The sequence below is a fragment of the Scomber scombrus genome, chromosome 18, assembly GCF_963691925.1.
Source record: "Scomber scombrus chromosome 18, fScoSco1.1, whole genome shotgun sequence".
NCBI classification, from domain to species: Eukaryota; Metazoa; Chordata; class Actinopteri; order Scombriformes; family Scombridae; genus Scomber; species Scomber scombrus.
In genome coordinates, this window is record NC_084987.1 from 7,528,101 (window position 1) to 7,543,702 (window position 15,602).

Here is a 15,602-nt window from a genome sequence, read left to right on the forward strand (position 1 = left end):
CTGTGCTTGTAGAGTCCATCAATCGGACGGTTGAGGTGTTTCTCCTAGGAGGGTAACAAGCAAACAAAAAGAAAAGTAAGAAAGGTGAATTCATCACCAAAACGGCACATTCACATGACTTATATGCCCTTCATCACTCTGTAGTAGTCTTCTTAGAAAGTCCATGAGAGCATCCATAAGCTGCTACAAAAAACAATTTACAAGTACATCCTCTCCTCTCTTTCTTGTGCGAGTTCATGTAAGATGAACTGTACCAGCCTCCAGTGCCATGCAGGAATATCCCCTTGCACTGAAACACAACACCTCAGCAGCTCAGCTCCACTCTGGGTCCAGGCCTTGATGGCACTGAGTCTGCTGGCTTCCTTCTCTTTTCCACAAACCTGGTAGTAACTTAAGCTGAACAGCCACTGTTTCTTGTTCAAATGTTATCTAACAAGCTGCATAGCCAGTCTGACTATTATATGTCAACATAGAGCATGTTATCTGTAAAAAAAAAAAAAAAAAAACCCACAGGCAACCGGATCAGATATAAATTGTATTTGTTTAAATACACATATAATGAACTATTTAAATGATGACATGTTTCCAGGCAACATGCACACACACAGATAGTCCCTGTTGACTACACGGTTGCCTGGAAGTGAATACACAACATTAACAAAGTCTGAGGCTATAAACCACAAATAAATAGTAGTGATATAACACTTTTAAAGACAGCACCTAACCATCAGCTTGGTTGGCAAATGCTTGAGTGTGTGTGTGTTCACAACTGTGTACAAACATAAATGTGTGTTTTGCATATGTGTGTGTTTGTGTGTGTGCTGTCCAAAACTGTGGATGTCAGCATTCCTCGTGTGTTACCCCACACAGGAAGCACAATGGGGCCAGAACAAAGAGACGTGAGCCACGGACTTAGTAAACCAGATAGATTTGCTGCAGGGATGAATGGTTCTGGTGACAGTCGAGTTCACAAAATATTTGTTATAGATGCAGCTTTTAAATTTATTTTTTTAATTTTCGCTGCTGCTCTTACACTGCCAGAAAAGACAAAACAGTAACCTGAAGCAGATTAGACGCAATACAGAGAATAACTGTCTCTACAACTGTTGGTCAGATCTGGTCAAAAACACTCAAATTATCCAGTCCATATTGAATAAACTGAAGGCAACAATATCAGCAGGGGAGCACGGATCCAAAAAAGACAACGTCACAGAGAGTTTTAATGAGCTAAACTGTAAGATGCAGTGATCCTTATGTGAGACAACAAGATTAGAGTGTGTGTGTTGCATCGGTGTTGTCACCTCATTACAGGTTTACATGTGCTTCAAACAAAAACAGTCAGCCAACCAGAGCAGGAGAACTCACCTCCCTGTCCAGGCGCAGAGAGAGCAAGCCACAAGCATCCCCAGTCTCACTGACGCCACACTCCTTTATGTTTTTGCCGGCAGAACATGAGTAAGAGTTGAGAGTGGCCACACTTCTGTATAGAGCAAAAGTCATGTGACACGCTGGAGGATTGTCGATTGGATGGGAGAATGCCATGGAGGCTCAACAGGGATCATGGGCTTCTAATCCAATGACACAAGTTGACACTGGCTTGAAATAAAGCCTGCAGATGAGCACACAGGACCCATTCTCAACGTACCCTGTCAAGTCTCTTATCTTTAAAACGCTATAATATTCAAATAAAAATGTCCAGAGGCTCAAAGAGAGGAGATATAAATTCAAATCTTACACAATAGGACTTTAAAGACATACTTATGGGCCTGGAATTAATATATTTTGCATGCTTTTGCTCTAATTATTTACTCACTTGACTTATAAGTACAAACATATCCAGCATTACATAATAACAGTGTCTCTGTCTAGCGACAGCAGAGTAAACCAGATTAAAAGGCTGGCCAAAAAGAAGCCTATGATCAATTACACTTGTCCTGACTGAGCCACCTGTACTAAGACCTCCCATGGAGTGCCATAATCCAAGAACAAGCATTTAGTTCATACCACAAACATCATGTACTGTGATAAATCATGACTGTGGATGGGTTCACACAACCTTGGATTGTCCAGGAAGGAAGACGGAGATGTGTGAAATTGATCAGCAGCTTCTCTGTCATTATTTTGACTGATCTCTACATCAAAGGCATGTGGCCAGAGGGCAGAGAGCAATAGAGGCTTTCTCGTCATGCACCCACCATAATCCACAGCTCCCACTGAGATGTGACACATTAACAGGTAATTCCTCTAATAGAAGTTTATACATCACATGTATACATTTGATTTATTTACCCAACAAATATCCAAACACAAAAATATCAAACTCCTATTATGTGGTTTGGGCAAATTAATAGTAAGAAACAACTTTTCCTTAAGGACTAGAGCAACAAATAAATTAGATATAGTGTAGGCTAAATTGGACAAATTGCTTGATGACATATCAAACTAAACTATTGATAGTAAGTCATGGTGAACACACATATGAAGTATTAAACCTGAAAGCAAAATAAACTTTTAAACCGACTGATAAAATAGTGCGTAATTCGTGCGTAAAACATGTTGTGGCGATCTAAAACACTACATCGTCAAGCATTCTTACACAGAAAACGATTTACCCACAAGGTGACTGAAAACATAGCCACAATCACATTACTACATGTCTAATTCACAGCCATAACTTCCGAAGTTAAAGAACGGCAACTCGGATAGAACAAATACCTTGTATATTGATGAGTGACCATACTATTTATTATGCTAAATTGGCTTTTAAGTTGTAATTTCATTGTTGGAGTTCAATTACAGTTAAGCTCTTTGTTAAACAATGAAGTCCCACATGAGTACTTACATGCACTGCGCGCCGGGCGAAGTGGGCATGAGCGCGCCGCTGCCCTTCCTCAGACCGGTGGTCCCCTCCCCACCGGACCTTCTCTACCGACTGTCAGTCCAAATGTAGTCACACTCGCAGCTGCGGAGGGCACTCCGTATTAAGGGGGGAGAATATAAATAGATGGGCAAACCGTGGGGCGACCTCTCCAGTCTCCAGGAAGCTGCCGACAGTATGGCAACTGTGAGACGCTCCTCTCGTCGAGCTGAGGTCTCACGCGCTAGTGCGGCGTTCACAGTAGGCGAGGATAAAGCCTCAGAAAAGCCACAAAGCCCCAATCCCCTGTATGACATTTGTTTAGGGTAATATAATAATTTGCTAATTTTCCCGGGATTTTGCACCATTAAATGGCAGTATTCATTAAGGAGAGGCCTACATTTTTTCACATAGGACTTACGAATTATTATAGTTTATATTGTTTTCACGGCAGCAAATTGACAGCCTGGGAGAACCGGTTGGTTTCTGGCCATATAATGAAGAATGTAAGTTATGCATTGACACCAATTAAAAATATTCTGCTAAATTAATTTAAGAGGGGTTTCAAACTTTTTTCCACTCTGTATCATAATCCATCTCGGATCCAACATTTCCCATACCTCATATCACACATAAACACCCTAAAACTGTCTGTACCTATAAAGATGTGGTGAAAATGCTTTTGTAATTTGAGTGAACTGGCCCCTTTAGGTGAGGAGTGATGAAATTATTCTTCTGTTACAGCTGACTGAAGTTACATTTGAGGACCCTAAGATAGTAGGTGAGGAATTTCTATCCAACTGGTCCTTCTCTCTTGGTATGAGAAATATTTCAGCACTGCCACCATCTGTTCAAAGTGTGAAATTACAAGGAAACAAATGTCACGGGCACAGTTCACACAAAGACAAGACCAGAAAACAAACTGAAGTGAACATCATATCTTTGTTCAGATTTACTGGTTTTCAGTCATCGAGTCAAAAACAGCAAATCTTTCATAAATGAATAATAAAGGAGAAGTGACTGATGGCAGAGACGTTTGTGAGATAATTATTTATAGAAATACTGAACAGTGAATGAACAGTGCAACTCATGCATTAGTAGAAAAACAGGTGTAACATAATCCAGCGATTACACCATAAATACCTTCAATAAGAAAGAAAAAAAGCAGTGCATCTCCTCAAAATGTATACAGGTGTAGAACAAAAAGTTTCTCGTTAAGCAACATAAACCAATTAATCAACATAAAATTGCTCATTAGAAGTGTTGTCAGCAGTTAGCAGCAAACAGCATCCATATTTTCAATAGTAACACTTAACAATAACAAAGTATGATTGAAAACATCGTGTTTTTGTGCTAGAAAAAATCAAAATCAAAGAATACTGTTACCCAGTTTTTATGAAGGCAGGTCACATTTAGAAATTAAAACAACTAAGTAAATAAAACTGTTACATTGAAAACCAAATACATATTTAGAAAAAGTATCAAAACATATGTGCTGGTACAATGTATGCTGCCATTAGGACATTTCCACTCTCACCTAAAGCTACAGATTTTTGTGCCGTAAGAGCCACGTCCAATAAGTCAGGTACGATGTATTTTTATTATCTAATATTCAAAAGGTACAAAAGGTTTATTCCGCTCCATCGTGACCACAGTCTCTCATGATGCTGATGAACTGATGTTAAAAGCTTTCAAGTGCTCTCAACAAAGCGTACGATTATTTTACGGCACGTGACTCGTTAGTGTGGCTGACTGCAGATCGTGGATGCTCCTAGCAGAGAAACCGTAAGTTTTTTGCTCCCCGCTCGTCAATCGACTGACATCCTCAGTGCTTCATGAAGAAAGGGTGAACCAGGGCTTTTGCAGCTGAGATGCGATTACTTGGTCTGAATGCCAGACATTGCTGCGGGCAAGAAAATGTCGCACTTTATGAATTATCTGGTGGAGACTTCTTTTTTTACAGTCTTAGTGTTACTAAAGTGTTACCCCCTCCTCCCCAAGTATTCAGTTTATAAAGGTATGAAATACAGGAAAGCAAGCGAAAAAATGTTTATTTTAAAGAACATTGAAGTTTTTGTCAATCCAATATTTAGTGTGTTATTGGTCAAAAGCACAACACCAGCTTCTCTGGATGAGTCTATAACTCCAGAAAGGAAAGAGGAAGAACATTTACATGAAAAGAGAAACACAGAAATGCTCACAGATAGTAGGTCGGTCTCATCTGGGTCCAGGTTGGGCAGCAGCTTGGTGCAGGGGCTTTTTGGTCCCCAGTGGACTGAGTAGGAGATGGGGCTATCCTGAGGCCACTCCTCGTTACTGGGCAAACCGATAACCCTGACGAACATGAAGCAAGGATGAGCAGCACCAACAACCATGTGTACTGCATGAAAAAGTAGTACACTGACATTCTTGTTTGTAAATATTTGAAAGTAAAGCTGCGTCAGTATATCTCTTCTCAAATTAAAAACTGCTGCTCACAATACCAGGACTGTAAAACTCTTGATACCCCTCGAGTAAAGAACTTAGGAAGACTGACTTCCTGATCTTATCACTATATAAATGCTATATCAGTAAATCAAAGGACACTGAAACTTGAAAGGATCATCCCATTGGATTTATTTAATCTTTCAACCTTTTTAGAGATGGCTTTTGTGATTGCTCAATATGCTTATGTGTGTCTTATCTCTGTTCTACTTCTCCTGCTGTACTCAGAGATCTTGATCTCAATGAGACTACTTGACTAAATAAAGATTTATAGTAATACTGATAACCCATGAAGGCAGATCTTTATCTCAATTGTAGATATACAGAAAGAAGAAAAACACTCACTCAAAGATTTTTTGCAGCTGTTGTACCTCTGTGTATCCCTGAAACAGTGGTCTGTGGGATACAAGAGTCAAAACCAATGTGATTTGACAGCTTTATCTCTATTTTGACAACTGTACAGAATATTCTCATTACTTACACTTCAGTGTTACACATGTCCTCTAGCTAAGGAGCAGACACACACACAGCTATCCCTACCTCAAAAGGTAGAGCTCAGCCAAGATGCAGCCAGCACTCCACATGTCCACTGAAGACATGTACACTGAGTTCAGCAGCACCTCCGGAGCACGATACCACAGCGTCACAACCTGTAAAGAGAGACATATGAAGAGAAAATGTACAAAATGAAGGCACGCAAGCAGGGGTGGGAGGAGTGGCAAAAGAATATTTTTTTACCCCAAGCTTAAGAACAGCCAGAATACTGTGCCAAATAAAGGAAAAACAGGTTTCACTGAGCCTCAGGAGGAAAACAGTGTACCAAACAGTTAACTCATTTAAAATGTCAACATCACCCATCAAATAAAGAGCCGAACCAGAAGCATGAATAAGTTATGTGTGGTTTGACTTACACCTGGAGTGAGAGCAATATTAAAGGTGTAGATGCGTGCCAGCCCAAAGTCTGCAATCTTGACTTCTCCGAGGCTGCTGACCAGAATGTTTTCTGGTTTTAGGTCACGATGCAGCACCATGTTTGTGTGCAAGAAGTCCAATCCTTGCAGCAACTGCAGCATCACATCCTGAAAAGACAGAAAGCAACATGGCAGCAGTTACTGCCTCAATGGCTGTGTCCAAATTCAGACGCTGACTCCTTCAATGCCTGCATGTCTAGACTGAATATGTCATAATGTGTTGACCTGGTGAAAAGATGCTGAAAGCCGTTTGTGTCTCAATAGTCATTTTTTGTAAAGTCATTAAACATTACATATTCAAAGTGTTATTTAAAAGATTTTTTCATTTAGGTTTTCATGAGGAAAAAGCTGCTGCCGGGCATGTTGTTGTAACTGTAGATGTACCACAAGGTTTTTTTAAATAATACGAAGGCCATTACTATTGCTTTCACTCGTTATGACAGCAAAATAGATGTATGGATATAGTTGTCGGCCCGTGTTGAATAAAAAGTTGGCCAAGTAACTTGTTGGAAGGATCTGAGCATCTTTGTAGGAAGAGTGCTTAAGTGTGGGTACGCAGGTGAGGATGGAAGGAGAGGCTCCTTCTTAACCTTTCAAAAACAAGAGCTAATAAGGTTGGGAAGTACCTAATGTCTGTGCAGGCGTAGTCTAACAGTTTCCTGCTTTCTCTCAGGGGGTTGTTTTGAGTGGAAAGATGAAATATTTGAAGGTTATGTGTTATGTTAGACCAGCTTTGCTATAGTTAAACATTTACGGTTGTTGTGTGTGATTTAAAAGATGTTTAACTGATTTTGTGGCAGATAAGGAGGAGAGAAATTAGGATGTTTACAAGGATTTCTGGCCTGTTTCAGAGTGTTTGTATAAGCATGTTTACCTGGATTAAAATTAATGGACCTAGGAAAACAAGTATCAGGGGAGGATCTTACTGATGCCCCACAGGGATCACAATCTAACTAACAAAAAGTCCCAGATGAACATTTAAAGCCCAAACAGTGCTTTTTGAAGACTGAAATACATACAATACATGATGTTATACTATGATACATTTAAATTGGGGGTTCACACCTTAATACAGTTTCGGTTCAGTCCAGAAGCAGGAACCTTAGAGAGGTACGTAGACAGATCCTGGTCAATGTATTCCAACACCAGAGTGAGGTCCAAGCTCAGGCCCACTCGTACGGCAGACGCATCCAACAGCCTGGATAGTTCAATCAACATGGGGGTAAGAAAACACATGCATTAACAAACAGATATGTACAACTCTGTTATTCATGTGACTATTTTACATAAGCAATAATTCCTAAAAAAAAAAACGCGACAGAGCATCATGAATATCGAAAGTGTCAATCATCGTTATCCTCAAATGCCTTTCAGAAAATAGTAAAGACTGATCATTAGAGTTTAGTAGAGCTCGTTGTTATGTCCTCATTTCTTGTTTTGTCCGGACCAACGATCAACAAACCACATATTTAGTTTACTATCCTAGAAGACAAAAAAAAAGGAAAATATTTAAATTTGAGAAGCTGAAGTCAGAGAATTTTGCCTTAATTTCTTTAAAAATTAGTCAAAATGACAAACTGATTATCAAAATAGATGTCAATTAATGTATTAGTTTGCAACTAATTGATTCATTAATTTTTGTTCTGTGTTTTTGAAATAGTCATTTGTAGCTATTAAATAACCAGTGAAGTTTTCTCTTTCAGTGCACTGATGTCAATTTATACAATAAAGTTTATTATTAACCTGTAAAATATCATGCTTTTATTACATGTCTTTATCATAAGTGTTTGATAACCACTTTTGGATTATTTTTAATACAGCTTTTGATCAATTTTGATGTATATGTGTAACATGTAAGACATAACCCTACTTGACTATGTTGGGATGGTTGAAGTACTTCATCTTGCACAGCAGCGCCACCTCGCGGATCATGAAGGCAGGGATCCCGTTCTCTGACGTGTGTCCGCGGATGTTGAATTTCTTCACCGCTAGGAGGCGCTGTTTCTCTCCCACCTCTCTGGCTTTATACACCTTACCATAGGAGCCCTCTCCTATTTCTGCCAGGAGCTCGTAGCGCAGAGATTTAGTGCCGTCCCCCATGGTCCTCCAAATTCAGGATAAATTAACCTGAACTTTTTTAGAGAAATGTCTACTTTAGGGTGATAGTAATTAAAGGTGGTATGTGGTATTTATCAGCCGCCATTACTTTATGTCAGAGAGTAAGCTAGCTAACAAGCTTCTCTAAATAAATTTGCAGGTTATCTAGCCGGTAATTATCAGCTGTCTCAAGCCACAAACCACCTGTTATAACACTGTTTGTATGTGGTTAATAAGTGCTGACTTTTACATCTTGTTGAGACAGTATGTGGTGTTTTTTCTTTACCTCAGACTGCTGACTGCACTTTTGCCTCCATGCCGCTAGCTGCAAGGAAATGTCGTCGCATGAACTGAACAGTAGCATCAGAAAAATGATGAGAAAATCACACCCCTTTTATTCGCCAACTAATCAGAAAGCTCCAAATTTACATTTTTTGGTGAGCTCACTCCTCCTTGTCCACGTGTTCCCCGCTGCTGTCTGTCACTGTCAACACATGCTGCGTTCATGTGCACACAAGGGAGGCAATTTACTGACTGCAGTGCACAAGATTTAAAACAAATTAACAAATAAGTAGAAAGAATAGATTTCCTAGTATTTACCTTAACCAGAAAGTAAATGTATGTATGCAAAAAGTGAGTTAACACAACAGTAATTACTATCAAAGTGATTCTATTTCAAAGGACAAACAAATAGGTTGTTTATATTGGTGGTTGTTACAACATGCTTTATCTCACTTGAGCTGCAGACATGTTGCAAACATTGAGCCTGTTGAAGAGAACTAGGGCTGAATGATAAACAAGAGGGGGTCATGGTAAATATTTGCATTTCATTTTCCAAAAAATAAAAATGGTGATGTGATTTTTATGGGATCTGTACCAAATTAACATGTACCCTTCTGTCTGGACAATATGATTTGTGGACTGGGGCATTTTTGTGGCACCATAGAGCTAGGTAGGTAAGGTAAAATGTTGAAGGTCCTGCAATTTGAATATTGCACTTGGCCATACTGCGATTTTGGCAATATTTCCATTAATTGTTCAGCACTAAAAAGAATAGATGGATAGATGTCAACTGATGCAGGTAGACAATGGACAGATATTGTGATACAACTGTACGTGACACACCAGAGATCAAACTGCAACCGATTTTTTTGTTCATATGTTTTAATAAAAAAGGGAGCAACCTTTAAATGTGTTACTACATTTTCTGTAAACTAAACGTATTGCATAATTTAGGCACAGTGTTAAATGTTTGGGAGAAAACGGCACACATGTTGCACGCGTCTTTTAGCATAGTGAAGGAATTACAAAAGTCCCTGGATCAACAGTTGAGGTAATGTTAGCTTAGATAAGTACAGTTTAACTGCTGAAAGCTCAGCAGCTTCATTAATCAGACGTGGCATCACACGTCTTACATTACTCATATTTGACCAAACCTCAAGTAGAAAAACACAAATTAGTGTTTGTAAGCAAAATACAGACATAGTGTTGGTGGTAGCTGGTGTGGAAAATCAATCTTTCCACTTAATTAAAGCTTTTAATCTGTTTTTTAGATGAGATGATGCATTAATTCACCCTCGGCACTCTTTCTGCTGAGTTGCTCAAAGCCTCCTCACACAGTTTTAAATAGTATTGCATATTATTGTTTGCATACATTTACTCCCCTTTCAGTTTGTTGTCAATAAATTTCATTTTCTTTGCCAAGCCGATGGCATCCAGGTGTAGGTTGCGCTTGAGAATGACCGAGCCGCAGGTGAGAGCTCCAGCCAGGGCGCCAGCGAAGCCGCACACAAACACATCCTGACCTGCGACACGAAAAATACAAAACGTACTGAATGCAGAGGATGCTTTCAAATCTCATCAGGAAATTTAGAGCAATCTGGAGATGGGCTGACCTGTCAGGTAGAGGTTCTTCAGCGGAGTCTGAGGTCTCACTGTGGCGTTGAGCTCAGGGCTGAAGCGGGCGACGCCGTGATCAGCTCCGTAGATCTCACCTTTAGGAGCTCCAATGTAGTGTGTGTTTGTGATGGGGGTTCCAGCGTCGACGTACTCAATCTACACAAACACACACATCTGAGAAGTTAGAATAGTTCCTATCGAGTTAGTAAAACAAGGATGTCAAACTCACTTTAGTTTAAGAGCCACATACAGCCCATTTGATCTATAGTGGGTCGGACAATAAAACAATGACATAATAACCTACATATTATAACTTTATTTTAATAAATCATATATTTACAAAACAGATGAAGAGCTCGAGATGTCTTAAGAAAAATGAGTAAAATTTCAATATTAGATTATTTTGCACATAGCTGCTGATTGATGTTTAATATATGCATGGTTTAAATATGACCACAAAATGCATTCATTGGTTGTTTTTTTCAGAGAATTGTATTCTAGTCAAGGCAGAAAAAAAACCCTCTGAAGCAGCAGAACAACTGGAATTCCTTTTTCTCCAATTTTCATACCTTGCAAACTCATTCAGTGGGCCAGATCGGACCTCTTGGCAGACTGGTTTGACACCCTTGTTCTAAAATATGACCAGGGAGTGACTGAGTTTATTTGCTGTGTTACAGACAGCAGATTCAGAAGCTTTACCTTGTCTCTGGTGATCTTGGGGAAAACATCCGTGATCACATCCAGAATGGAGTCGATGAAAGCCTGTTTCAGCTCCTTGTATTCAGAACTTCTGTTCGTCACTTTGCCGTCCTTCCACTCCTCAAACCACTTGTAGTTTGCAAAACTGACCAGACTCAAAGTAGACTTGCCTGTGGTGAAGGCAAAAAAACATTAGATCATTTAAGCTGAACAACAAAACCCCAAAAAATACCTGACACTGCTCCTGAATCAGCAGCATTGACTTTATGTACGTCACACACAGTTTTAAAATGAAACTCATGCATGAAATACTGTTGTGCTGTATCTGATGTGTGTGTGTGTACCTGGTGATCTTTCCTCCCAGGTTGAATCCTTCGCTGATGGAGACGCAACAAACAGGAGAGGCACACTCTTAGCAGACTCTTCCGGACTTCCATTTAAATACTTTACCACCCTGCAAAAGAAAACAGGAGGTCATTTTGGTAGATTCACAGACGAACAAAACAGCTGAAGTAGAAAAAGACTACATTTCTAACAGCTTGCAGCACTAACTTTTGCTCATTTGAATTTATTGTGGCACTAAAATAGATATCTTACAATCTAAACAGCAAATTTTAACAAGCAACAGATACAAGGCAACGTACAGTTCGTCAAAATTGTTCTCGGTAAAGATCCAGTAGTTGTCGGCTTTCAGGCCCAGGTCCTCCTTGGTTCCATCCAGGCCCAGGAAAATACTCAGGCCACCTTCACCGTTCTTCATCATGCCCAGCTGCTTCTGGATAGCTGGCAAGAGGCAAGAGAGTCGCGTCGTACAGTATGAGTTTACAAAAACAGCTTACAGAGAGGAAAAGCCACATGTAAACTAATTTAATAGTTCAAGTATGAGCATGTATAATCTATTTAAGCATGGGTGTACTCCCAGATTTCTGAAACGATGAGTCAGTTAATCCACACAGACTCGACTGACAACATTTGTAGATGGTAAAGAGAATTTAAGCATAAAATGTGCACATACTATTTAATTATTTAACTCATCCGTTAAGAAAAAACATCAATCTCTAGTTTCAAATTCTCAAATGTGAAGATTTGCTGTTTTTCTTTGTTTTAAATAAGATAAGATATTCCTTTGTTAGTCCAACAGTGGGGAAATTTACAGTATTGCAGCAGCAAATGGATAGCAAAAATAGAAAGAGCATCAATAAAAAGAATAAAGAACAATAAATAAGTAAGTACACAAGCAATAAAAACAATAGTAGTAGAGAAAATAGTAACATTATGTACAAGAGGGAAAAAAAAGCTCAACAGTGATCCACAGCTGCTACAACAGGCTGCCACTTTTGGGTTTTAAATTGTTGCCTGGACAACACAAGCAATATGGAAATTGTGATAGGTAGTTTTCCACTATATTTTAACATTTTATAGATATACCATTTAGTGTATAAGTTGGAGAAAAGGGAACATTAGTAATTAGTTGCACTGATAATTCCCTCCTAACCTGGCATGGCCTGGAGTTCTTTGGGCAGCAGCTTCTCGTAGGTGTTGAAGATGCCAGCGTTAGAGATGACCATAGGGGCATGGATATGTATTTCCTCTTGACCTTTCATAACACTCACACCTGAAACCACAAAAAAAATAATGACACAAACGCAATGAATCATCACCTCTGCCAGAGCTGCGTGGTGTAACTGTGTATCAGAGGAAATCACTCTCACCGTAAGCTTCCTTGGCGTCATTGAACAAGATCCGGTTGACAGGGGCACGAACTAGAACAGCACCCCCAGCCTTCTCAATGATTGGGATCATGTGGTAGGCGATTTCAGTGGCTCCGCCTTTAGGATACCAGGCTCCATTCAGGTAGTGAGTGACCAGCAGACTGTGCATGGCAAAACTGGCATCTTTGGGCATGTTACCTGCAGATCAGAGATGGAAAAAGGTATGAGCAGCGTAATCGAGAGATAAGAAGTGAGCAAATAAAGTCGATCTGATTAAGCGCAGCCGGACATGACCTACCGTAGGTGCCAAAGATGTAGGTGAATACAGCCCTGAGGTCCTTGTTCTCTGTCAATTCATTGACCACTTCTGTCAGGCTGCGCGGGGCCATTTTGAAGAAGAAGGACAGACGTTTGGCTAAGCCAGTGTAGACCAGGAACTTCGCCACGGGAACGGGGCAGAGCTTCAGCATAGCCAGGAGCCAAATGCCGCGTCCCACTTTCTGAAGACAAAACACACAAGACACACAAACTTGCTAAACTGGCTAAACAGACGGGAAAGGAGACTGGAACATGCACATTATCAAAGTTGTACTGGTGTCAAAACCGGCTTGTCACAATGCCCTTATGATGAAATATGGTTTCAGATGCACTAAACTGATTACACAACAATTAAGCAAAATTATTTTTATCTGTGTGCCGAAACAAAAGCATGTTGCAAGTACTTTGTCTGGCTAAAATTATGCAACATCTCAGATATAATAAGAGGCCTTGCCAATTACTCCGACCTTTTACATAGCAACCCTTGAGCTTTTGAGAATTATCAGTGATAACACAAATGGACACATGCTTAACGAAATCATGTTGTGCTAAAGTGCAGCTCAAGACCAACAGTTCACTGAGAGAAAAGTGTAAAGATCAAGATAAGTCTGGTCAAGTGGCCAGAAATGTACCTTTTTTTTTACTCCCAAATTACTTCCAGTAACTTGACAGATACAATATAAGTTTTTGGAGTCTATGTATAGAAGCTACAGATGCATAGAAAAACAGATGATATTTTGTCCCAACACTTTAAAGCACTGGATCACAGGCTTTCATCCCACCTTGACCAGCTTCATGTACTCATCGATGGCCTTCTCCTCTCCGGGGAAGCACTTCTTCAGCTCATCGGGGAAGCGGTTCCTGCCGCTGTAGATGGGGTACTGACGGCGGTTGTCTGGCGGTCCCAGCACCACTTGGTCAAATGGATTTTCCAGAGGCTCCCACTGCAGCTGTCCATTGGTCATCTGGTCCAGCATGCAGCGGAATGGCTTGTGCTCCAGTAGGTCACCAATGTAGTGGATTCCTGAGGGAGGGAGCAAAGCAGACACAATATTAACAAGAATAGAGCAGGGTTTTATTTTAGACCAATGTAGAAAGACATGATTTGATGTGGAAATATTCCCATCTCATTCGGCTGAATCACAAAGAAAGGACTGCAATACAGAACATTGCTTTGAAGCTTGGAATTTTACAGATATACTTGCACCATTTTCTACTTGCCCAAACTCTAGTGTTAGTTACAGTGTGGTCACTTGTAATGACAAATGAAATGAAAAGTCACTCTTCTCACCAACGTCAAACTCAAAGCCCTTCTCTGTGAACGTGTGGCAGCATCCTCCGGCCCGATCGTGCTGCTCCAGAACCAGGACTTTCTTCCCGACTTTGGCCAGCAGCACCGCAAGTCCAAGTCCACCAATCCCACTGCCGATGATAACGGCATCCAGGTCCTGGGGTACTTTACTTTCCAAAAAACCTGGAGGAGGTGACAACAAAAAATATTACGCATATTTGGCATGGCAATAAATCTTATGAATTATTGCAGTTGTAGCTTCTCAAATGTGAAAATGTACTGCTTTTCTCCTTTTGTTTTATTAGCAGCTGCAGGTCATCCATAAAATAGAAGACATAAGCGTGAGCTCTGCAAGTTTCTAAAGAGCTTTTGTCACTTTTGATATTTGAGAAATATTAGTCATAAAATGTCCTAAGATTGCTTTTTTGCAGACATAGTCAACTTTACTTCCGCTCAATTGAAGGAACTGCATTTTCTGCAGCAACATAGCTATAATTTAATTTGTATTAAAAGGCAGACGAGCAGAAATATGTCAAATGAAAGTGAATTTGAATTTGAATTGCTCAACTTGAATAATTGCATTAAAAACCTATGTTGGTTTAATACCAACTCACCTGTCTCCATGACTACTCAGGTGTGCAGGAGTGGTTTTGATTTATCACATACTTTGAATTTGTTTAACTTGTTTAACTTGAATACTTGCATTGGAAAAACGGCATTTGAATAGCATACATTGAACTTAAATTTACTTTACTGGAATTTAATTAAAATCAAGTTGCGACTTCGGTTAGTTAACTCACCTTGTTTCAGCACTTTATTCTTCACTTTCCGGTCATGAACCATTTTTTTAAGCGGTTCACGGGAGTCCAGGTCAAAGGGGTTTGGTCCGGGAGTAGTGAACACATATTTCAATATGAAAATGACCAAAGCCGCACAGATAATCGCCACAGTGATCCACATCGTCGCTGTTAATCGAACCAAATGTCAAACACTTCCTTCAGTGTCAGGAGAGGTATAAGGCATGGAGGAGGCGCCCTAAAGCTACTTCCTGAAAACAAACTGCGCAGGCTCACTAGAGAGTTACGTAACATAACAATAGAACTATTATTATCAAAATATATAAATAATAACGCTGGTAATTATTAAAACATATTTCTATCATCTCTAAGAGCCATATTTTCCTCTTTTTTTTAACCACATCCAGTTTTTTTTAAATTTACAAAAACCTTGCCTTGTTTGCTTGTCTATTTCACTCTATTTAATACATCTATGGG

General features: G+C 39.8%; 2 protein-coding genes across 2 annotated transcripts; both read right to left on the reverse strand.

Annotated features, from left to right (window-relative positions):
- Nucleotides 1-3,945: 3,945 nt before the first annotated feature.
- cdk21 (cyclin-dependent kinase 21) lies at nucleotides 3,946-8,719 on the reverse strand. Its single transcript, XM_062438832.1, has 8 exons — nucleotides 8,696-8,719; nucleotides 8,183-8,444; nucleotides 7,378-7,510; nucleotides 6,253-6,420; nucleotides 5,882-5,991; nucleotides 5,687-5,737; nucleotides 5,059-5,191; nucleotides 3,946-4,760 (listed from the first exon to the last, which is right to left on the reverse strand). The coding sequence occupies exons 2-8, from the start codon at nucleotides 8,410-8,412 to the stop codon at nucleotides 4,683-4,685; spliced, it is 903 nt and encodes a 300-aa protein (XP_062294816.1). The 5' UTR covers nucleotides 8,413-8,444; nucleotides 8,696-8,719; the 3' UTR covers nucleotides 3,946-4,682.
- An 843-nt stretch (nucleotides 8,720-9,562) lies between these two features.
- On the reverse strand, nucleotides 9,563-15,319 carry retsat.2 (retinol saturase, tandem duplicate 2). Its single transcript, XM_062438833.1, has 11 exons — nucleotides 15,129-15,319; nucleotides 14,329-14,511; nucleotides 13,820-14,061; nucleotides 13,018-13,219; nucleotides 12,720-12,917; nucleotides 12,503-12,622; nucleotides 11,652-11,790; nucleotides 11,352-11,461; nucleotides 11,008-11,177; nucleotides 10,305-10,464; nucleotides 9,563-10,214 (listed from the first exon to the last, which is right to left on the reverse strand). The coding sequence occupies exons 1-11, from the start codon at nucleotides 15,286-15,288 to the stop codon at nucleotides 10,066-10,068; spliced, it is 1,833 nt and encodes a 610-aa protein (XP_062294817.1). The 5' UTR covers nucleotides 15,289-15,319; the 3' UTR covers nucleotides 9,563-10,065.
- Between the last annotated feature and the right edge of the window lie 283 nt (nucleotides 15,320-15,602).